Below are 25,715 nucleotides of genomic sequence, written 5' to 3'. Positions count from 1 at the left end.
GAAAAAAAAAAAAGAAAATTAACCTCCTTCTTTTTTCCTGTTGTTCAGTCAGCTTAAAATACAGAAGAAAATACATTAAAATAATAGTTGCCCAAGATTTGTGTACCTACCAAAGGGAATTGATAGTTCTTAGACTTTTCTTTTAGTTATTTAATAGCTAGTTTCTCTTTTCTTCTCATTAGCATGCATAAATATTTTTGTCCTCTTGTAAATATTTTATTCTTGTAATTGTATTTTTATTGATGATTTCTTTTTAAAATGCCGTTTTTCTTTAGTATTAACTTTTGCCGTGTTCAACATTACCTGCTGAGCTAAAGGTGACTGTCAAAAATTATTATCTAGAAGTTAATATAGGGTAGAACATGGTGTCCTGATATATTTGAGATGTACTATATTTTTATCTCAGGAGCAGACTTTTTTTAGATAAAATGTAATCTTTATGACTTTCATTATTTTTCTTATCTTAAAACTGGCTTTGAGAGTATTTAATGTTGCTCTGAGTTTTGTTTTTTTTGGCCTGGATTTACCTGGCAATGGAATTCTCCACAGCATGCCCCTAGATTCTGAATATAGGAGATGTAGTATAAAAGTTCACATCTAACTGGTTATGCTTTCTAGGGATGATAATCTCATAATGACATATTATTCTTTTTCCAGAATAATGCACTTTTCAGAGAATTATACATCTATTATCTTATTCAGTTATCTCAGTGATGCTGGAGTTTAACTTGGGCAAGCATTGCTGCTCGTGTTTTACAGATGAGAAAGAGAGAGGCAGAATGCTGAAGGAGAAATGGCATGGGAGAGTGCAGACTTTGCAGGAGGGTAGATACCAGTACTGATCCTAACCTGGACACTCATAACTGTCATCGTTGCCCTTACAGGTGGCTGATCTGTACAATGAGTATAGTATAACACCACCGAGTGGTTCAGGGTTTGTGCAGCATACCTCGCCCAGGGTTTGGCCCAGATTACATGCTGACTAAATTATTGCTTTTACTATTGCTAACAAGAAACAGAAGAGTCAAGTAATTTACTTCACTGTACCCAGATCTCACTGGTGACAGGACTAGAACTAAAAACATAGGCTTGGGATATTTTGTTTTACATTGCCATGTCAAATTTCCTTTTAGTGACATATAGTAGGAAACTAACCCAGGGCTGTTAGATGGCGGGGACCCATCCAAATGAAGACTGGATTCGCTGAGATAAAGTAGATTATGAGATTAGATTATAAAAGAACAAAGGAGGGAATTTTTTTTTTTAAGTTGCTTCTCTGTTCCCCTCTGGAGTTGTTTAGAATTCCCAAACTCTTGGCCTTTTTCAAACTTCTTCCTCTTTTAGAGCTGACCCAGAGTCAAATGATAGAGGCAAACTGTGAGAGATTCTTTGCGACAGTTCTATCCCCAATAGGAAATCAGAAGCAACTCAACTACTCTTCAGAATTTACAGTCTATGGGTACTGATTGAACAACTTCATGGGCCAAGAGATCAGCCAGATATGAGGAATTTCTAATGAGCCTTTACTGAAGTGATATGTCTTTTATATAAAGAGGGTCACTATTTGTGGCATGCCAATTATATATTTAAGTGTTCTATTGACTAATTTCAACAGTGTAATAGGCAAAAAAAGGCCTCGTGGTAAAATACAAGGAGAGCTTCATAGCTCAGGTGCTACCAGATTCTTCCTCCTTGTCCAGTCATATCTGTAGATGCAATTATATTTACTGTCTTCACATATAGTACTATGGATTCGTTAATCAGAAACTTTGCAGAGAGCACATTGCTATTAGAAAGGCACATAAGGCAGATTTTTTGTTTTGCTTTGATAGAGAGGCCATGGGAAAAATTCTGAACACAGATGGAAAGTTAATGAGTGAAGGCAGGTACAGGTAAGACCCAGTCGCAAGGACCATGGGTGGTACTGACCGCAGACACTGGACCATTGATGTGGAGGTGGCTCATAGTCTAGTTAGGAATATGGTAGCAATGGCAGATGGTAAAATGCTAAGGAACAACCCTAGATATGTTTGAAAAAAAAAAAAAACCAAAAAACCTGCACTGAATTGTATATGTGAATATTGCAGTATGCACATAGATATTATAGTGACTAACAGAATTGTCAAGACAATGTTAACATATCGTTGGAATACTAAACTTTTATATTTTCATTTTTAATGCTGTTTTCCCTGATTAGGAGTAAATTTATTTTCAGGTCCATCTGAAATAACCAAAGGTAGGGAAACAAGAGAAATAATTGCATGTTATAAACTTGCTATAATTAGAACTACATTAAAGTATATAGTATATGTATTCTGGTATCATATGAATCGTAATCTTTAAATTATGTCTACTTTCTCCATTTAACATTCTAACTGGACAATTTTTTGACCTATTTAAAATTATGTTCCTTTTTGTAATAATCCAAGGTAAAATTACTTTAGGAAAAATAGGTTCTTGTAGGCTTAGAAGGACTCTTATTTCTCTGGAGTCATATGAAATGACTATCATACAATTGGTAAAAAGTACAGACTACAGATGTTGACCCCCTTACAACCTTTGTTAATGAATAGAGTGAGAAAGCTTTCTGTTTAAAAAGGCAAAAAAAAAAAAAAAAAAAACCAAAAACACTTTCACATTTATCTTAAGTTCCATGTACTTAAATGGCTTTTCCCTCTTCCCTCTACTTTGTTTCTTCTTTTTTCCTTCCATTGAGAGTAGGAAGTTTAACATAATTAACCTTTATATTTTAAAAGTAGATTTATTTAACTTATATCCTTGGTAACATCATTTTTGGAACACATCTGAAGTCCACGTGTCCCATAGTGATTAAAAGCAAGAGCTTTGGTAGGTAAACAAAAGGTCCTACTGTATAAGGAAACTATAGTCAAAACGTTGTAATGGCCTAAAACAAAAAAGAATATGAGAAGGAAAAAATATATATATACATACACATATATGTATATGCATAAATGAATCACTATGCTGTACACCGGAAATTAACACAATATTGTAAATTGACTATACTTCAATTAAAAAAAACAAAAACAACCAAGAGCTTTGAAACCAGACAGACACAGCTTTTAGCTGTATTAGCTTTTAAGTGTTACTTTATTTCTCTGAGGCAGTTTCCTCATCCATTACCAACTGGATGATAATCTTTATTATGAGAATAAAGAGAGTTAATATTGACGTAAAATGGAGCCTAAAAATAGGCCTATCATTGGAAGAGAAACAATTCTTATCAGATACGGTAGGCTGTGCTCCTGTATTTATTTTCTTTTGCAGCTGGTCTGGCTAACTGGCAAGATTTCAATGTTTAACCGTTTTTTGGTGATAGCTTCTGATTTCAAACAAATAACTCAGAATTGGAGGAAGCAAAATTTAGGATTTATCACCTTAAAGCAGTTAAATGTTTCGATTTTGCCAGATCTTTACATAGAACTCAAAATTTTAACATAGGGACTGAAGACATCTCAAAATTCTAAGGTAAAATAAATTACAGCTGAAGGCTGAAGTCAAAAATAGGAGAGAGTCCTTACTGATTTTGGTAGCTGTGTTCTCAGTGTACCAGTGAAATGGAAATGCTGACGTGCTAACCCTGATGCATGATTGCTTGCCTGAATATTAAGTAGCTAAAATTTAAATATTAATATTTACAGATTCATTCATCTTATTAGCTAATTTTTAAATAAGCAAAGTGTGTCATAACCGTAAGAAAATTATTTAAATTTTTTTATAATAAATGAATATAAGTATCTTCAAACTTCCAGTGTAGAGTAAAAACATCCTTGGAAAAAATGACTTAAATCTCTTCGCATTGATTTTATGAAATACATCAAGAGCTATGAAATTGCAGTAGTTACTTTACAATAAGTTTGAATTTATTTTATGAACTTAGAACTACTATATTTGAATGAGGGCTTTGAAAAAATTTTGGAGGTATTCATTGCTATAAATCACTTAACATTTCCAGAAGGAGCTCACATTTCATCTTTAGAAAAATTTTCACAAGATGGGAATATTTAATTGTTTTTCTGCCTTTCAAAGAACATAAACTGTGGCAGAAAGTACGAGAGGAGCTTTCCTTGTGAATTAAGGTGAAGTTTCTTAATAAGCGGACACCTTTTAGATGCACTTAAATAACAGTGTGTAGGGCTCTTGAGATATAAGAGTTATTCTTGTTTCTTTGCTTCCTGAATTTTTTTAAAGAAAATTTTTGTTTTCTTTTTGAAAATAACTTCACGATGAGATTTTCTAAAGCCTTCTAGAAGCATCTGTTTGCCTCTTTAAAAAATATAATCATCATATATGCTTAGTCCTAAGAAATAAGTCATGTACTTGGTAAACAATGCTTTTATTTTTTAATTTATTTTTAAATTTTTTAGTTTTATTGAGGTATAATTGACATATAACCTTAAATTAGTTACAGATGTACAACATAATGATCCAACATCTGTATATATTGCAAAATGATCACCACAATAGTAAACAATGCTTTTTAACTCTCTGTCACACATAAGGCATCCTCAGGGCACTTAGGGCACTTACTGATAAATGTACCTGAATCCCCAGTATCTTTGAGCAGCAAGCCATCTGTTTCCATCAGTAAAGTGTGTTCTATTTCCATTGCATTAACTAGAAAATGTAACATTTAAAATTACATTCCCAAAGAAATGTAAAACACTTGATATATTATTTGCATTAATTTTTCTGTAGGATGGAAAATACATTATGAAATATGGGTACCAGATAGCTTTAGTTTATTGTTTCTGGAGTATTTTGCCTTTAGCCATTCTGAGGGGATGACTCATTTGGATAACTTTTTTGGTTTTCATATTAGATTCTAGTCCCTCAATTAAATATATGAAAATTTTGAGTGCTATAATATGTTATTCTACTTTATATTCAGACACAGTCTTGAAAGGGTGAGTTTCCGATGCCTGGAAACAGATCGGGTTCTCCCTTGTAATGAACTTTGCAGTTTAAGGAGTGAACTTCAGTTTTTTCATCGGTGAAATGGGTCTAGTGTTGTACCTGAGAGGTTATTATTAGGTTAAATAAATTCTGGACACTGTCAAGCATCTGGTAAACTTTAAATAAACGAAAGCACTATGATTATTTTTATTGTCATAATATACATCTATTTTTATTCCATCTGTACCTCCCCTTCTCCCTTCACCTTTTCTCCTCTTTCTCTTTTCTTTTTTTCCACCAAGGCCCCTAGTGCTACAAGTTAAGCCTATGAGATGGGACAGTCGTCCCTCACATGAAAGCAACTTCTTATTCATTTTGTCAAACAACAGGAATAAAATAAGTACTCTGAATATTTTTAAACACTTTCAGGAAAAACTTGTAAAAACTACACTGAGATTTTTAGAGTAAAATAATTACCTTTTTCTGAACTTCACATAAGTGTTGTATTATCTCCCGAGTTTAATGTGTGAATTGGATTCATCTGGGCATGCTGTCTACTAAAATACTTTACAAAAACGAGATACTTATTTTTAGGCTTCATCACAATTTCTTGGAAGAATTTCAGGGATTTTATTCCAGTAAAACTGTACTTTTAAAGATCATGGCATGAAATGAATGCATCAATAAAATATACGGTCTTAGAAATGCAAAAAATATAAATGACATTAAATATTAATGAAAATATAAGCTCTTTAAGTTTTGTTAGCCCAAAGTATAATTACCAAGTGAAAATTTGAAGATAATCTCAAACATCTGTTTCAAATTGTCATAGTAAAAGAAAAAGTTTAGTGAATGTTAATACTCCTTATTCCTTAAGTAGGATATAGGATAACTTCATCTGTATTCTAAAAGAATGTGAGTTGTTGGCCTTAATTTTCCTTTTCTCCCTTTTTTTCTTTTTCTTCTCCCCTACCACCCAGTTGCAGAAGTTGGATTAATTATATTCCTCAGTTTGTGGGCAATTTTTAGGATGATCCCTACAAATTTCCTTTCTTTTATTTACGTATTTATTCCCTTTTATCTCTATTCCTAACTTCAATTTCCCTTTGTACCATAGGTATCTGGTCTACCATACTTGAGTTGCATCCTTTGAATTATAATGTACCCTTGTGAAGTATGTAGTGATATTTTGAGTGGGAACAAATTTTTAATGTTTATAACTGGTGACAGAATGTTTTAGATATTTTGAATTTTTGTAAATTTTCAAGGTCCATTCATACCACAATATTTACATGGAATTTGTTGGTCCTCACTGTTGTGTGGTCATCCCACATATACTCCCATGATGGGCAGGTTGATTACGTCCTGTGGTTGGCCAACACTAAGAGGCTTGCATGAAACATCCTGTCACGTTCTCTTAGATGAGAGTTTCTCTGGGAGTGGGATTGCTGGTCAGGGATTATTCATGACGTAGTCAGTGACATTTGTTGATTTGACAGCATATTGGCAGATGGCATAACACAATGGCTTCCCCAGGCTACACTGTTCTCAATAGTGAATATTCCTTCCCCATATCCCTACCAGTACTTGGCTTTATCCAGTTTTCTAATTTTTGCCAATCTCAAATCTCATTGTTATAATTTGTGTTTACTGAGGAATTTGAGTATTAAATTTCTAAAATTTACTCTGGTATTTATTATGGTTTCCCTTTTTGTAGATTCCTGTTCATATCCTTTGCCCATTTTTATCCCCTTGTTGGATTTCTTATCATTTCTTGTTGCTTTGTTAGGAGTTCTATTTCCTAAGTATAGTGTCTTGTTTGTTTAGATGTTTGAAATATCTTCTGGTATATTAATGCATGTTTAACTTTGTCCATAATGTCCTTCAATAAATAGAAGTTCTTCTTTTTGAGATACTCAAATTCATCAGTTTTTTACTTTTTGAGTTCTATTTGGAGGTCCCTTTCCCTTCCACAGAGATAATCTCTATATTCTTCTGTGAGCTTCATTTTTTCACATTCATCTTTTAAAACTTTCTGGAGTTTACCTTTGTATATGGTGAATATGCATGATTAGGTGTTGTATAATTGTGAGTAGAGTGCTTTTCCCGTTTTCCATCTGAACCAAAAGGAGATATATGACTTTCCAAATATGAAAGATTAGTATTCACTGTAGATAATAGTAAGGACAGAAAGTACATTATATTTGATGCTGTTTCTAAGAGCTATGCTTTGCATTGTCAATTGCAAAAGGCATCAATGACAATGATATTAATGAAATTAACAAGCATTTATTGAGTATTAGTCACCTGGCAGGCGCTGTCTTAAATACCCCACATATACTAACTCCTTTTATCCTCATTACAAAATCCAGGAGATACTATTTTCCCCATTTTACAGATGAGTGAATGAAAGCACAGAGTGTTAAATTACAGGGCACATAGACAAATCTGGGATTAAAAGATTCTATACTTTTTTATGCATTAAAAATTGGTATCTGAAAACCCCTTTCATCCTTCAGATAAAACTGGTAATTACCCACATAAATAGATCTTGACACATGTCAGCCTTCTTCTCATCCTCATCTAGCTGGAAGGGACTCTGGTTCAGGCCTAGCACCCTATCTTCTTATGGGAAGGAAAGGCAAGAGAAGTACCCAAGTTTGAGGGACAGATGCTGTATGGACAGCTGTTTATGGGATATATTTTGTTCATTTTAATGTTGAGAATTCTTGATTATTTGGAGTGAAAAATAAAAGACAAAAAGAAAATAAAGATTTTTAACATGATTATGTACGAAAATACTGAGTCACTTATTTTTCCCACAAATGAATTTATTAGCAGGATGAGTATAAAAGAACATTGTATCTGAATAAAACATATATACTTAACTGTTTTAAGAAGTGTAGTGTTTTACTGATATGTCCTGGTGACTATTAAGACTCTCTATAAATTAAATTTTTTATCTTACTTAGTTATCTTCCTTTTTATCCCCAGTTCTGTGACATTTATCAGTGTTTTCATATTTGAATGAAATCTTTCAAATTTTAATTTTAAGATGATTTCTTACAGTTTCTGATTCAGTAGGTATACAATAATCTGAGTGTATGAAGACCCCTACTAAAATTTGAAAGAGCATGAAGTCTTTGTAGGTGATCTTAAAATAACGTAGTTCTTGGCCTTAGGATAAACTGTGTGTGTATATCAGCTTTGAGACATAATAATATTTTTTAGGCTTTCATTGTATTTAATCTACAGGTTTGATGAAATGTTAGAGTATAAAGGATACAAATTTTCTTTCTTAAGAATGTTTTACGAGAATTTTCTCTCTCCCTGTGGTACTTCCCGATGTCCTGATGTTATGTTATGTATAATTGGAATGACACTCAGCCTGAATACTTCTTTTGTTTTTGGCAGCCTGGGGTAACCTTGGAAATGTTCTGAAGAGTCAGAGCAAAATTTCTGAAGCTGAAAGCGCCTATAGAAATGCTTTGTACTACCGAAGCAACATGGCCGACATGCTTTATAATTTGTGAGTATGCGTTGCTTTCTCTGGTTGGGTTCATCTTTGAAAGGTGGTGAGACGGACTATGGGTTTAACTGCTGGAAACAGAGATGATGATAGCTGTGCTCTGAAATAGTATTTTTGTGAATCTTACGACTAGTAAATGGATGGTGTTTGTAATCTCTGTGTTTTGGGCCACATCATTGATATGGCTGAAATTTTTTTGAAGTACTATGCCATATACCCTAGAAGTTCATTTAAATGCTTTGAGTTTGGTTTTTTTTTTAAAGTTTGCTTCATTAATACTTAGTTGGGTTCAAAAAATAAGGCTGTTATGTATGATACTCTATATAATTGATATCTTAATTATTATAATAGATTTTGTCCTTTTTTTTTTTTTAAGAGAACTACTGGTGTCAAAGTACATATAGAACATGTAGTAGCTCTGGTGTGTTATCAAATAAGGTAATACTTTCCCCACAAAGGCACTAATGATTAGGTTGAGATAATGGGATAATTTAGAATGTCTGTGTCTATTAGAAAAATCCCGGAGTGGGGGTGGGCTAGAAATCTGTTCTTTGAATGGAAAGCCATAGGGGGTATACTTAGATGTAAGTGGATAAATGCAAATTAAACTGAAATGCCTTCGTTGTCTCTTATATTTATCACACTCTTTTGTTTATAAGTAATAGAAACTTAGTCTAAACTTGCTTCAACACAAAAGAGAATTTATTAAGCCCCATAGCATGAAAATTCCTGGAGTTGACTAGATGTAGACACAATGAGATCCAGGTGTTTTAGTATGTTTTTGGAATTTGTCTTCATTCTGTGTCTTTGGTTCCCTCTGGATTCACTCCATTCTCTGTGGGACTCGGTGTTAATGAGATGACTCCTGCACCTTTATGCTTATAGACTCTTGTCAGTCTCTGAAAGAATTGTCTTAATGCCTCTATTAATCCTGGAAAAAGGTCTCTGACCTTTATGGGATCATGTGTCCTCTTTCTTTAGTGTTTGGAGAGGTTTATCTATATGCTTTTTAATTTTAAATTGAAAAGTAGTCAGTTTACAATGTTGTGTCAATTTCTAGCATACAGCATAATGTTTCAGTCATACATATACATACGTATATTCATTTTCATATTCTTTCTCATTATAGGTTACTACAAGATACTGAATATACTTTCTCTATGCTTTCATAGTTCATATATGCATCCACAGAGGAAGTTATAAGGTACAGCTTTTAAATGACAAGTAACGTGTATCTTATCTGTCCAACTGAATAAATTTCTTTTCTCATCAAAGAATAAGCCTGGATAGACTCATTTCCTTTTCTTCCAACCCTTGCCCAACACGTATCACCAGAAGGTAGTTAACTTTTAACCAGTGGCTATAGATAAGAGAGAGAAAAACGAGTTCCAGGAAGAGATGCTAGTTGTTCAGCTTACTTTCTTCCCCATGGCATGGGGCTATAAGAGCCCTCTACTGACAGTGCCTTCCAGAGTTGGAATAGAATGGAGAAGGAGCAATTCCCTGCAGGAAGGAACCAGGCATAATAAGATGTTTCCTGCTTGTGTTTAATGACTTGTATGTAATATTGACAGTATCAAACTACTTTGTCAGCTTTATTTTTAGTATTTGTTTATTATGTTCTGGTTACATCTAAATCTTTTGTACTGGCTAAATCTAAAAGCACAGATGTTAGAAAAAAATTAAAAATAAATGAAAATAAACACCAAAATATCTTGATATTTAAGGGGAAGCAGACAGGAGCTCAGTTTAACTTACCGTTTGTACATTTACCTTGTCTTTAACCTCCTCAACTTTAACCCTGGGATCTCAGTCTCATGGCCTATAGTCTGTATTAGGTCAGCATGTGTTTTTTGTTCACCTGCACAGTGTTCAATTTTCTCTCTTTAACCTGGAAAGCCTTCAGATGGAGCACTTCCTCTCCAGGTTGCACAACCTCTGATATTCATTCTCTGCTGTGTTTCATGCTTCATCATATGTACGACAATCTTTTTTTCCCTGAAATAATTTGAGACTGCATCTTTTCCTTTACTTGAGTGAATATATCTAGATACTCCAACAAAGGCTTTCCCCTGTGCTCTTAATCTAAATAATGTGATGTTACTATATTGTTGATTAATAGTTTTTTCATTTTATGAAAAAGAACCTTAACGATTTGATAAATTTACACAAATATTTTGGGTTGTTATTGTTTGCATCTGAAAATACTGTTACCAAAGAGACCGCCTGTCCTGTGATATGGGATGCCAGTTTTCTTGTGGTGCCCATTCTTCATACACTATTGGGGAAGAAAGTAAGCTGAACAACCAGTATCTCTTCTTGGAACTCGTTTTTCTCTCTCTTATCTACAGCCACTGGTTAAAAGTTAACTACCTTCTGGTGATACTTGTTGGGCAAGGGTTAAAAGAGAAAGGAAATGAGTCTATCCAGGCTTATTCTTTGCTGAGAAAAGAGATTTATTCAGTTGGACAGATAGATACACGTTACATTGTCATTTAAAAGCTGTACCTTATAACTTCCTCTGTGGATGCATATATGAACTATGAAAGCATAGAGAAAGTATATTCAGTATCTTGTAGTAACCTATAATGAAAAAGAATATGAAAATGAATATTTTAACTTATGTAGTGGACAAAATTCTCATACGAAATAATTAGGTTTCAAAACAGATGAATTCTTAACAATGATTTTTAATCAAATCTTAACCTAATGAACCAAGATAGATTTTTTTGCAATCTGTAATATCATAAATATGTCTAGTATCATATGTCCCTGGAGCAAACTTTTCTTTCTGTTTATTTACATAGTTAGGAAAAGAACCAGGTTTTCTCATGGACAATTAGAGACTATATGACAAATTACAAATTTTTCTTTTGAGATTTATATGCTATTTTTATTATATAATTTTCTCTGAAATGCAGAAGTTCCTCTTAGTTCTATTTCAAATCTCTGAAAGGGAAAGATATTTGCTTTGCTCAGTTTTATCAGTAAACTTAACCCAACAACATTTCTTTGTGGTAGCAGCAGTCATTAATCACATTTCATATCATTGGTTGTAGTTCTGTCTCTTAAAGACATTTTATGACCAAAGCCTGAAATTAATGAAGCTATTATATTAGTTGGCATGAAATACCCGTATTTATTAGTGAACTTGAGAAGCTTTTGGGAATCATAAGCTCCTGTTATATCCTGTACTTAATTTTTAATCAGTAACCTAGGTTTTTTTTTTTTTAACATAATTCAGTGTTCATAAATCTACTTGCTTTGTAAAATAGTGGAAAAAAATCCTATTGCTAAAAAATTTTTTGGAAATATAACCTGGAGACATACAGCATTACGTAACTTCAACACAATAATTACTAAAGTGAGGTATACCACCACTGGCCAGACACAAGATGATTCTAAGAGGCCAGAGATAATCTTTAAATTAATCCCTACAATTTTATTTTTATGTTTATATTTTAAAAATATATAACCAGCATGTCTAGATAATGTTCTAAGAGAGGATAGAGAAAAAAGGATGATTTGGAAAAAAGTAAGCAATAGTATACATGATATGTGGTTATATCTGAAGTTTAGGGAACATGCATTATAAGATTTTAAATTTAAGGACTTTTTTTGCAGGAGTAATAATACCAAGTTATATATGAGAGGTGCATATATACAGTTGTGTTTTCTACTTATAAAATAATGAAATAATTTTAATTTGGGAGGATAGCAATTTCTTCAGTAACTTTTATGTGCCAACAACCACTCTCCTTAGTTCCTTCGCATGTTATGACAGTTCATCTTCAAATGAAGCCCACAGAATGAGGAAAAGGAAACTCGGAGGGAATTTGTGGAAGATCACACAAATAGTAAAGGATCCCATGTTTGAATTTGAGAGGTTCTGAGTGTATATCCATGCAACAGAAGTTTTTCTGCTACAAGCTGGCAGAAATAAACCAAGGGTGCGGGGGGTGGAGGTGGAACCTCAGTATACAGCTTTCAAATTCAGAAAAAAAATTAAGTCAAATCACCTTTCATGTAGAAAAAAAAATACTTGGAATTACATCTAATTGAAAGTATAAGTTATTTTTAATGGCAGTTACTGAGTTTACTAAACTCACACTGTAGATTTTTTTAGAAAGATCATGGGTTTGCATAACAGAGCCAAGAGTTGCTTTCAAGAAGAAAGAACTACAGGGGGGAGGGTACAGCTCAGTGGCAGAGTGCCTGCTTAGCATGCACAAGGTCCTGGATTCAGTCCTCAGCACCTCCATTAAAAAAAGAAGATAGAGCAATTTGTTCAAAATAAAGGTGAACTTTAATTTTAAAAAAGAAGAAAGTACTGTAGAAATTGTTTTGAATTATCTAAATCCTTTCATTATTACATTGTTTTGCTATCACTTCAACCTGTGCTTACAGATGATAGTCATATAATGTAAAACTGTAAAATAGTACTACTTTTTTGAGATGAGGTTATAATTGACAAATAAGATTTTATTAGTTTCAGGTGTACAACATAATGATTCAGTTTTGTAAAAATTGTGAAATGATCACTATAGGAAGTCTAGTTATCATCTGTTACCAAACATTGTTACAAAATTTTTTCTTGTGATGAGCACTTTTACTTAGCAAATTTCTCTTGGCAACTTTTAAATAAGCAATACAGTATTAGTAACTAGTGATCATAGTATATATTACATCCCCATGACTTATTTATTTTATAACTGGAGGTTTGTACCTTTTGACCTCCTTCACCCATTCCACCTACCCCCCACCAATTCTACCATTAATGGCAACAGATGTAGTGTATTTATTACATAGCCTTTTATTCATATTACCAATTTATTAACATTCAGTAGTTCACTCAAGTAACTTTAAGACCAGGTTTAACAGATCTGCCTTATGATGTTGGTTTCTCTTTTCAAGCATAATAAATTTTCAGGGACAAAGCCAATGGACCATTGCTTAGTCATTTACTCTGGCAAATTTTATAAATATATAGTCGACTTTCAACCTTTTAACTGCACCACTCACTGCCATTTGAAATATAATTGATTTCTAGTGTGAAAAATTCTCAGTGTTCTTTCATTGTTATAGATTTGGCCCAGTCAGTCTATTCCAACTGCTATTTAAACTGGTAATTCAATAGAACATTGAATATTTCATTAGGCATTAGATTTCAGAATGCAGATAATAAATTTAATGTAATTTAAATCAATACATAACAAAGGGGATCATTTCTGTGGGTAAGAGGGATTTTGCACTATAAGTTAGTTTTCATTTTTGTTCTTTAAGAATCTAAGTAATCATTTAATCTGAGAAACTAGGAAAAAAGGAGCAATAAAATAAACAATAAATTTGAAGGAAGCAAAAAGAAAATGTTAATGAAGTAGAATTTAGGGAAACAATGGGAAGTAATGAATAAATGTAAGAGCTTGTTCTTTGACAGATCAACAGGCAACTGGCAAGGGAAATTATAGGACAAAATAGAAAATCTTAAATATATAATATTGAGAATGAGAAAGGGGCTACAACCAGGAATATGGAAGCTTAAAGTAACAAAATGTTAGTTTTATACATATGAAAATCTTAGTAATATGAATACTTTTCTGGGAAAATATAAATCATTAACATTAGCCCAAGAAGAAGTAGACAGTCTGATTCAAAAACCTTGGAAAAATTTGAAAACCATATTAAAGAATTTTCTCCGCAAGAAACTAAGTTAAGACATTTCATAAGTTCTATCAAATCTTTAATCAAATGATATTTTTTGCACTAGTTAACAGTTCTTACTTATTTTGTGAAGCTAGATAAAACTGACAGCAAAAGGTCTTGACCCTATTTAACATTACACACACACACAAAAAGAATAATGACAACAATGACAAACTCAAAAAACCAACAAAAAACAAGCAGGAATAAATAACAGAGCCACAACAGGCCAATTAGACTTGTGAATATAAATGTAGACATGTCTTAAAATTAATACAGTAGGTGCAGCAGCATAGTCAAGATTAAAACACCGTTATCAGATGGGATTTATTCTCAAATTTATAGTGGAATATTCAGTACAACAGTTCAATTGCTATACTCCTTCAATTTAAAAAGTCAAGAGAGGAAAAAAATTATGATCATCTCTAGAAATGCTAGAAGGCTTTTGATAAACATCTGCCTCAGAAAACAAGACCTATAAATAAACCAGGAATAAATAAATACTTCTACAACATAAAGATTATCTGTCTAAAGTTAATAGCAACACCCTATTTAATACTGAAGCAATATGATCACTACCATCCATATTCAGCTTCTTGAGGTGGTGGAAATTTTTTACTGGTCATTATATCTCTCCATACCTAGAGGAGACCTGTATTTGTTGATTACATAAATGAATTATGAAATCCATGTCAGAGCAAGGGAACTCCATTTATCACCTAAGTGATAAGATTAGTAGGCAGTGTTAAATAACCACATTCTTTGAATTGTGTAAGTATAATTTCATCATTGTCACTAAACAGTTCTGGGTTGTCAGAGCCTTCTTGAATTAGATATTTAGAACTGTGTTTTCTTGACATTTCAGAAACAAACACATTTATGTTAGGTTGATTTGTATGTTAATTTCCTGGGGCTGCTATAACAAAGTACCACAAATTAGGTGGCTTAAAATAATAGCAATTTATTGGATCACAGTTTTGGAGGCCAGCAGTTCCACATCTGGGTGTCCTCAGGACACGCTCCCTCTGAAACCTGTAGGGGGATCCTTCCTGGCCTCCTTCCTGTGGAATTCATTGGAATTCCTTTACTTACAGCTACATGACTCCAATCTCTCCCTTTGTCATCACATGATGATCTCCGTGGGTAACTGTCTTCACATCCTCTTATAAGGATACTCCTGTTGGATTAGGGACCCACCTCTGTTGTCACATTGCATCTGTAGTGACCCTATTTCCAAATTCAGTCATAGTCTACGGTATTGGGTGTTATGATGTCAACAATTTTTTTTTTTTTTGGAGAGACGTAATTCATTCAGTGACAGCTGCCCATTGAGCTTCCGTTTAAGAGGCAGAGAGTCAGACAGTGGTTTTTAATGGGAGAAGGGGGTTGGGTAAAAGGCACCTTTATGAGGTTAATTTTGCATAGAATTTCAACGAGTTCATGTATCTCATGATGCCAAGAACTCTGTCTTGGGAGGAAGTAATTTAGGAGGATAAAGCAGTGAGGGAAATGTAGGGTGATTGTCACCTTAGATTTGGTTCTAATGAGAGATCTATTTGTACATTCAGGGCCTGATTTTGAGAACCCTTGAGAGGTTAGAAGGATTAGAGTTTACAGAATGGAAGTGGTCTCACTACCTGTTAATGAGGCCAAGCTATTCCTTGAGCCTCATTGAAAACAAGGCATGAGAAGCCTATGAAAGTGGGGTACTGGCAGAAATGAGGGGAAAATAACCCTTGGCCAAATGGCTACAGTTCAGGATAAGGTTTCCTGCCAGGTTCCATGGATGTGGGTATGTGAGTAGTGTGTGAGAGATGGGGGGAGGTATCCACGAAATATCAGGTGAGCAAACTCATCTCCCAAAATAGAGAATTCAGGAGAGGCTATCAAACAGGAGCACCGGGAAGTGTTTGCTGTGTCTAAGATAAAGTGAATGGGACTGAGAGATTCTGGTGAAATTCCACTGGCTTGCAATCACTGGAGTTCTGGGCACACAACTCATCTGGCCCTTTAGTAATCCCTAGAATAAGGTAAGATGGTTTACAGGTACCTGTCTTCCTGTTCACTTGGCAAGAGCAAGGCCTCTTATTTCATTTTGTTTTAATGGATAATTTTTACTACTCGACTAATACACGAATATAACCTTGTAAAATATTGAAGCAGTATAGAAGAATATGGAGTAAAGCATAAAACTCATTACACGTGTTTCCTCTCCTCTGGTATATATCTTCTCATTTTTAATAAGCATTTATATATGTAGTTAGAGCATGGAAGTCATACATGCACACTTCACTTTTCCCCTGTATACATGCATCACCATTGATTTCTTCTGTGTGTGTGTCCAGATGTGTCAGGACTTGCATGACTGTCCCTGCTTTGACTGACATTAAATCGTTCCTAATGGAGCCATTACATAGACAGCATTCATAAATATCCGATGGGATGGTTTCAAAACTATGTTCCTTAATAATTAATCTGTGCGCCTAATTAAAACAGGAGTTTATTTTGTTTATTGGTTCTTGGTAGTTTTCCTGGGAATTAATTGTTCCTATTTCTTGCCTAGTTTTCTGTTGGGCGAAGTTTTTCTTGTTGATTTGCAGGTTTTAAAGTGTATGTGTGTGTGTGTGTATGTATATGTATATGTATATGTATATGTATATGTATGTATGTATATAAACATCGTTCTACAAATATTTTCTCCTAGTTTTGGCTTGTGTTTTTACATTTCTTATGATCATCTTTATTGTACATAACTTGAATTTCTATATAGAAAGAAAAATCCACAGGTCCTTTCCTTTAAACCCTTTGTATTTTGTGTCTTTATGAAGACCATTCACCAGCTAATTTTTTTAAAAAGGCTATTATGTTTTTAAAATAGTTTTAGAATTATTTTTGTTTTTTTCTTTATATACTTAAGACACCCTGAATATATTATTTTTTGTATTAAGGTGTATATATATATATTTTTTCCACAATGAAAACTAATATCTTTGTAATAATTTACATTCATGTCACCTAGACTGTTTGTATGTAAATATAGGCTCGTTGTTGTGGGCTTTCTTCTGGTCTTTTGTTAGCCAACACCAAGAACAAACTGCTTTATTTACTGTAACATCTACTAAATTTTGTATTTTAAAAGTCGAGTTTCCCATCCTTGTTATTTGTTTCCAGGCATTTCTTGATTATCCCTATGTGTTTTGTCTTTAATACGAACTTGATCATAGCCTTGTAAAGTTGCATTAGAAGTCCAGTTGGGTTTTTGGTTGGTTTTCCAGTGTCTATATGTTAAAGTGAGGGAAACTGACACTGTTATACTCTTGAAGTTTCTCTTCCAGATACGTGTATTTCTAAATTTATTTCAATTTTTAAGTTTCCCATCGTTAAAACTGTGTATTTTAGTTCACAAAGGTTCACATATATTTGAGGTTAATTTATTCCAGTGATTTCAAGAGTATTTTTGCTAATGTGAATTAGATCCCTTTTTTCCCCCTCATTACATTTTTAACTGGTTATTCCTGATTGTTTAGATTTTAGGTTTTTCTAAATATGCCTGATTCAAAATTTTTGTTGTTGTTGCTCTATCATATTTCTGATTTTTAGTTGAAGTTTATTTCTTGGAGTTTTCCCAAATATGTTATATTCTTATCTGTTGGGAGACGTTTGCACATATTATTTGTTTTGCCTGCAACATTCTCTACTATTTTCTCCTCTTCTGACCGCTTTACACCTCTACTCCCCATCCCGTTTGTCTGACCTGATACCTGTACATCCTTCCTATTTCAGCTCAAGTGACACTTTCCTGGGACGATACCTTTCCTATTTTCAGAGTTGGAAGATAGTTACCCATCCCAGATGCCACCATAGCAACTAACACTTGGCTCTTTTTAGTGTGAATCATATTTACATATGATACCATGTTCCCCTTAATTACAGTCTTTAAGGCCAGGGGATGTTTAGGTACCATTCTATTTCTAGTACCAAGCACAGTGCCAACCACATGGGCTTTAAATTATGTATATTTTGATTAATAAGCTAATGAATGAATTAAACTATGGACATGTTGATTAATTAGCTAACAAACAAATTTATAAACTGTTAAGTGAAATGATTAATGACAACATTAGTGAATGAAAATAAATCAACTAAGTTCAAGTTTGCTAGACAACTGTCCCATGTCCTACCTGTTACATCTTGCTGATCTACTTCTTTCCCAGCTCATTACTGGCCATGTTGACATATTTGACTCTCCATGTTGATTTATCCCACAACTTTTTCCATTATATATATCTATGAAGAGTTACTGTCCAAAAACCATAAGAGTAATGAAATTCTCTCACAGAGACCATGGTTATTGTCTCTATACTCATGTGGCATAACAATTCTGAAATATATCATCTAGTGTCAAGACTTGAGTTCTCTTTCCCTTTCTCCCACCTAACCCGAAAAATTTTCTTTATTACAAACATATTGAAACCAAGCTGTTTTTCAGAATCGGTAAGATGAAACAATGGATATGTTACATAACTGGATAACCTTCCAGGGGATCTTTGAACACAATAAATTTTAATATTTTAGTTTGTTAATCAAAAAAATTAAATAGCAAATACGAAGGGTATACTTCTATTCTGATTTAATAAAACTGTGGTAATAAGATGTTCCATGATTCTTAAAATAGTAGTAGTCTCTTTGAAATCCTACTTGAGATGTATTAGTTGCTCTACAACTGATATTTGTTTATAGAAACACATTATTTAAATTTGGCTTTTAGTAATTTTCAGTTCGAATTTGTAGACTTACTGTAACATTAGCCATCTCCACAGGACAAGTAGATCAACTAAAGATGTAAGTGCAGCCTTTTTTGAGAATATTTTTGAAAGTAAAAATTAGCAATGATTTGAAACTAGGGCAAATTAACCATGCATAATGACTTCATCAACCATTTATATGCATTTGTGCGTGTAAATTCTTGAATATATTTTAGCATTAAATTATCCATTCTTGATTTTTGGCCATGATATGGCCAGTCAAGAAATTTGGCCAAATCTGTCTTGTCAAGATGCCAGGATAGATTAAGGCAAGAGAATTAATATAGGATGCCCTGGACGTCTGCAGGATGGTAAAGAGGAAGTCAGACATTTAATGGAGAAGCTGCAGTTATAATACATCCAGGTCAATTAAAAACAGAAAAAGGCACAAGATGAAAGATTTTTTACTGCAGTTTTTATGGTGTAAAGCATCATATGTGATTAATAGTTCAAATTACAAATTGTTACAAATTGTGGGTAACATGAAAGCTCATTGTGCAGCCTTTAAAGTATTCAGTAAATTTCTGCAAGTGGTCTGAGGAAAGAAACAATCATTTCAGGTGTCCGAGGTGCCTAGTTGCCTGGGGTGATCAGTCCCAGAGAGATGTACTTATATAACAAAAAGACACAGAAGGAAGAGAAAATTCCTCTCTGCTAGTGTCTTCATGGAATTTCCTCCACTGTATTGTCACAGGTACTAGAAAGACTCAGTCCAGTCAAGTCTACGTGGGAATCTTAAGTTTGATAAACATATGTAATCTATCCATGTGTTAAAAACATTCAGTTTATAAGAGCATCAGGCCAAAGAGTATTGGGTGAGTTAATTTATAATCATATTAGTCTAAGGCAGCCTGATGCTATGAAACCTCTTGGCTGAAGCTCCTCCTTCCTTGGAAGGTGCTGAAATGAGTACTGTTGGCATTTACCTCTGTAAATCCTCACTTATAGACTTTGTTCTAAGTTACACCACTGCTCTTTCATGCAGACTTTCACATTTCGTACTCAGCTGTGTTAATACAGTTAGACAAGTTAACACTTCATACCTGCTAGCTTCTGAGCCACCTTCTTTCCATAGTTCATTTTTGTACACTGGTTCTCCGATTCATTGTGGGTTGATTTTTACAGTTAAGTTCTCAAGGTGAAATCTGTTTTCTTGCCGCTCTAAAATCTCCAATTCTTATAACACCTATGTCAAACATCACCAGTTTTCACACATTTATGAGATAAAATGACCATTGATAAAGTTTGATTAACATGAATCACATTTTCTGAGTACATTTATAGATATGAACACATTTACAAACTCATGTTTTGGAAATAAGGATACATTAATTCATTCAACAAACATTAGTGCTTCAGAGTGATAGGCACTGTATTAGATGATGAGAGTAAGCTGACCAGGAGAGTGTATTTTTTGCCCTCGAGTAGCTTGAAGTTTGAATTTTTAAAAATGTTAAGTATTAAGGTAACATCTCTTCTAAGGGAGATGATTATATTATTATGAGAAGACAAATTCAAATCAACCTGAATCAAAAGAAAACCTAATAATAAAAAAAAGACAAGAAAAATAAAAGAACAAAGTTGTTTAGAGGAAAAATTGTCCAGTTTTTACTACGTAAGTTTCCAATGACTGTTGAGCATCCAGTAGGCAACTAAAATGTGTTTCTACCACTTACGAGAGTATTCTGAGATAGAGGATGTAGATTTTGGAGTAAAGTATGAAAACTGAAACTGACTGTACATAATATGTATGTGTGTGTGTATGTGTGTATAATATGTATAAGGATAAATGAAAGAAGGAACATGGATGCAATCTTGGGGAGTACCAATAATGAAGGAGCTTGGTAGAGAAAGTGGAAGCATAAAGTTATGTTGAGGTGGAAGGAAAGGAGCCTGGATGTTTGATGCTATGATTAGGACAGTAAGGGGAGAAATGGCCAAAGATTGTGTACTATAGAGAAGTTAAGTATTTCTATAAGGTTTTTATGTTCCTTTGGGGGCGGGGTGGAAATAGTGGCATCAATCATGAGTCTAGAAACTTAGAAATAGTATTCACTTCTCCTCAATGTAGTAGAGAATAACATTTTGTCATCACATAGCTACAGGATATCCTAGAGAGTAATTCTATCCTATAAAATGCATGGACACAATGGCCAAAGAGTTGAAATTCACACTAGGAGCTCCTTGGGGGCTGGGGATGTAAATTATTGATGTCTTTGTTTCTAGCACATAAAGTCCTTGACACCTCCTTGGTACTCACAAATGTTTGAGGATAGAATTGAATTAAACCACATAAAATTTCACACTCATTTCTTTTATAGCGATGGAAACTACACATTGTAGTATCGGTGTCGAGGATTGCTTGCTGGAACTAACTGTTAAATCTTGCCCTCCCCACTGCAACCCAAAGTGAAATTGAGGGAAATGAGAATCTTTTTAGAGACTGGCAAAAAAAAAAGGAGGATATTAAATCATTCATACACTTGTTTGTATTATAGGTTTTCTATTATAAATGTAGTTTTAAAATGGCACTGTGTGGATCATGCTTTTCCATGTAGAAATATTCATTCAAAATTAACTGTACAGAGAGAGTTAAACTATTTTCCATGGAAAAATGATGAAAGGCATTTTTCTGAAATCTCATTAAAACGACCTTTAATTTTATAGTCATTTCTGTCCAGAGCACTAGTAGGTAAATTTGAAACCCTGTGTTAGAAGGCCCGTAAAATGGGTTTATAAAGAAGTTCATTATTGCATTCTTTCATAATGCCTTTTGTTTGGTTTAACTTTAAAACTGGTTGAAAGTTGCTGTCATGACCAGAAGCAGTTTTGTTGTTGTTCCTAAAATTATGTTCCTGTGGAAAGTGCAGGCTGATATACAGCAGAATTTCAAGTAAATTAATTTCAGTTTTCTCAGAAGGAAGTTTTGCTTTATGAAAATAGTGTTTTTTTCCCCTCTGCTCCTGAAGAAAAATGAACAGATGTAAATTTGTTATCTGTGTAGTTTCAATCAGTTCTCTGCAGATTTCCAATTACTGTGACTTAAGAATTATTTCCTAGATACACTAGGAAATATAGTAACATTGTCTTCCATTTAACTTATTTTTTCTCGTATACAATGCCTATCTGATTTTTGCTCTTATGTTGGAGAAGTTGCTTAAGGTATAATTGAAGTTTGAGGGAAGCCATCTGGGTATTAAGATGATAATGAATTTTAAAAATTAATATCTTGTCATCTGCTGCTTATTTATCTCTTATATGTTGTTCATATAAATAATATATATATTAAATTATTACTGGGGCTAAGTTATATCTCATGTTTCTCACTTGTTTCAATTCTTGCTCCAAGAATTGTATGCGGGCCCCCAGCTGCCCTATTTCAGCTGCAACCGCTCTCTGCCCCTCACCTGTTCTTCTTTACTTAATTCCTCTTTTCACATTACATTTATCACCTTCTAGTGAAATTTATAATTTCCTGTTCTATATATAGTGATACTCAAATTAATGCAAATGTGCAGTTTATGTTGTATATTTCTAACACTTAAGCTCCCAGAAGACAGGGCTTTTATATAGATCCTAAGTGCTTAGCATGGTGCTTAGCTCACAGTAAAAGCTTGATAAATATTTGATAGATGTATCTATGTACCTGCTGTCCATGATTTAGGTACATCCACTTTCCTTAAACTCTTCATGTGTGACGGGTGCATCATGGATTATTTTAGAGACTTGCCCCCCTGCCTTTTCTTTTTCCCTCTGCGCCTGTTGACCTCTGTGGAATCAAAGAGTACTAAGGGTGCCTTTTCTCTTTACTCCTCCATTGCTTTCAGTTATAGTGTCCATACATTGACTTTGGCCTCAGGCGCCCTGGTTGTTGGAAATGACTAGATAGGGGCTGGATGAGAGGCAGGAGGGAGGAATGATCCTATCTTGTTCTGATATAAGGAAGACAGTGTGGGGAAATGATCACCAATCACCTAGAGAAGAAGAACTAGGTCCAGCGGTCAGTAGAACCACATCTGGTGATGACCAGCTCCAAAAATGATAGGCAGGCACTTTCTCAGAGAAGAGGAATATGGGATTTTCAGATACTAACTACTGTGTATAAAATAGATAAACAACAAGGTCATACTATATAGCACAGGGAACTACATTCAGTTTCTTCTAATAGCCTGTAATGATAAAGAATATGAAAAAGAGTATATATATATATGTATATATGTGAGTGTGTATAACTGAATCAATATGCTATACAGGACAAACTAACAAAACATTATAAATCAACTATAATTCAATTTAAAAAAAAAAGGAAGTCCAGATTAGGGGAATAATCTAAGCTGTCTTGAAATCTAGAGGTAATCCAATTTTTAACATCATTTATATTCTATGACTAGCCTTTGGTTTGTTGGTTTTAATTATCGTGTGTGTGTGTGTGTGTGTGTGTGTGTGTGTGTATCCCCTCTATCTTTGCCTATTGAAGTAAGTATCTTTAGAAAAATCTCCAAATCTTCAAAGACCAGATTTAGGGATGGGTGCAATCCTGGGATGCAAATCGTGTGCTCAATCTCCTAAAACTTAAGGTTGGAAAAGAGAATGGAACTTTAATCAAAAGCAGCAGCTGATATCGAGGAAAGAAACAAGCTGGCCAATTTCTAGACTCTGTCCTAAAAAAAAGAAAAAAAAAAAACAAACTAATGGGAAGCATTCAGGGGTGAGAAGTTTCTCTGGGCAAGACCGGTACCTTCATAAAACATGAGGGTGGAGTGAACAGAAAAGATAAGAAAAGGAAAAGCTAGTGCTGCTGAAAGCATTCACCAATTTTCTCTTCACTGAGCACCTCAATCTCTAACCTCCTATCATTCCATTTGCGTCTTTTGGCACCCCTCCAGCTTTTTCCCCGTCTCCAGCCACTAATTCACCTCCTTCTCCTGCTGCCAGAACCTGTAAATGATGACTCCTGCCACAAAAAGATCCTTGCTCTCCTTGACCCTGGAGCTGGGTGAACGGGCAGCCCTTCTCAGCATCAAAATTAAACCTGCAAAGGCCATTTCAGGAACATTGTTAGAAATGGTGTTTTCCTTCAATTCCTCAAGTACTTCCGGATGTCTGCGTGAATTGTTTCTAGGTTGTAAAATTGATTCCAAGCCAAAAGAGATAGACACACACTTTCATATTGGAACTCCTCTTGCTCGTTCTTAAGTTAGAAACTGCTGGTATGACCTAACACCTATTCCTGCTGGTCTGTGAGATACATGATCCCTTTTCCCCCTTTCATAATTTATTGCTTCAACAGCAGACTTTTGTTAGAGCCCTGCTGTTAAGGGACAAAGAAAACACCCACTTTGTTGAACATTTATGTTTAAAGTGAGTACACTGCACTAAATCACTATATGCCCATGGGAGCATGTCTAACCCAAATTATAGCCATATCTATGATGGAATCAGACCCTGAAGCTTTTTTTTTTGTAGTTTTTTTTTAGTATGTTGATTCCTGCAGAAGTCACAAATGTTCTTCCCCTGCACCCCCTCCCCCACCCCAAGTGCCTGAACAAACTAGTTTGTTAGGTTTTCTTGCTACAGATTTCTATGGTGCATCATACTGTGTCATGACCTGTACACAACTTTGTTCCTGCTTTTTAATTGTCACTCTTTTCAGCTAGTCATTAAATCTCTGTAATGGTACTTTCGAAATGTGTTTTGAATGAATGAATGAACAAATCAGCAGTCTAATTACACTGACTTACATTGAGCAGGTCAGGCTTTGCCCTAAGCCTGTATCCCAGTGTGAATTTCCTCCACAGTGATGGTACCTCATCCAACTGATAAATATTTATCCTTCAAAACATTACATAATAATTAGTCGTCCATAGTGGATAGCCCTGTAAATAGCAAAGAATAAATAGTAAGTCTGTGTATGGGTTTGAAGTTCAATCATTGGTGGTTAATGCCTTTAATTTGTGTTAGGTGCATTTTAGTTCTTAAGTTTGTTTATTTTATATCACAAAATTCTCCTGGAGGCGGAGGAAATATTTGAAAGAGATTTGACTATGATCCCAGGAAATACATATAGACCTACCTGAATAGTATTTGTTTTCATGGGGGGAGGAATAGAGTGGGGAAGAGGGAAAAAATTTTGTCTTTAAAAAATTTTAACTCTTTGTAACACGGAGGCAGCTTTGTGAAATATTTAAGAGCATCAATTTTGTCAGTAAACAGGCTTGGATTCAAATCTCCCATTTATTGGTCCTGTGATGGACCTTGTTCAAATTGCTTAATCCTTATACTTCATCTGCAAGACTGTGTTATGATGCTGCCTAGAGTTATAGCAAGGATTAAATAAAATGCCTGGAAGCTTGATATAATTGTATAATAAAGGCTAGAGAGTTTTTAGGTGTTAATCTTATTCTGATTCTAACTACTCACAGCTATGCCTGCGCGGGGATATTGCCTACACTCACTGGTAAACATTTCCACTAAGAGAAGTAGGCCCTGAACACAAAGAAAAACCCCTTTATGAGATGTGTTAATCAGACTCCCCAAGGAACAGAACCAATAGTATGTATATACAGTAAAGAAATTTATTATAAGGCACTGATTCATGCAATTATGAAGGTTGAGGAGTCCGACGAGCTGCCCTCTGTAAGCTGGAGACCCAGGAAGGATGGTGATGTGGTTCAGAGGCCTGCGAACCTGGTGTAAATTCCAGGCTGAGTCTGTTGACCTGAGAACCAGGAGATCTGAAGGCAGAGATCAGTGTTCCAGCCCAG

The 25,715-nt window shown here is 34.3% G+C and overlaps 1 protein-coding gene across 3 annotated transcripts in view; it reads left to right on the top strand.

Annotated features, from left to right (window-relative positions):
- The window catches only part of TMTC2 (transmembrane O-mannosyltransferase targeting cadherins 2), a 481,539-nt gene that overhangs the window by 321,527 nt on the left and 134,297 nt on the right, over positions 1 to 25,715 (top strand). For all 3 annotated transcript variants that reach the window (XM_032493821.1, XM_032493820.1, XM_006189277.3), the window contains exon 4: positions 8,332 to 8,446. In XM_032493821.1, coding sequence (XP_032349712.1) covers positions 8,332 to 8,446 — 115 coding nt within the window. The remainder of the gene's footprint in view (positions 1 to 8,331; positions 8,447 to 25,715) is intronic.

This window comes from Camelus ferus, chromosome 12 (assembly GCF_009834535.1).
Source record: "Camelus ferus isolate YT-003-E chromosome 12, BCGSAC_Cfer_1.0, whole genome shotgun sequence".
Taxonomy (NCBI): Eukaryota; Metazoa; Chordata; class Mammalia; order Artiodactyla; family Camelidae; genus Camelus; species Camelus ferus.
This window is presented reverse-complemented; position numbering and strand designations above follow the sequence as displayed.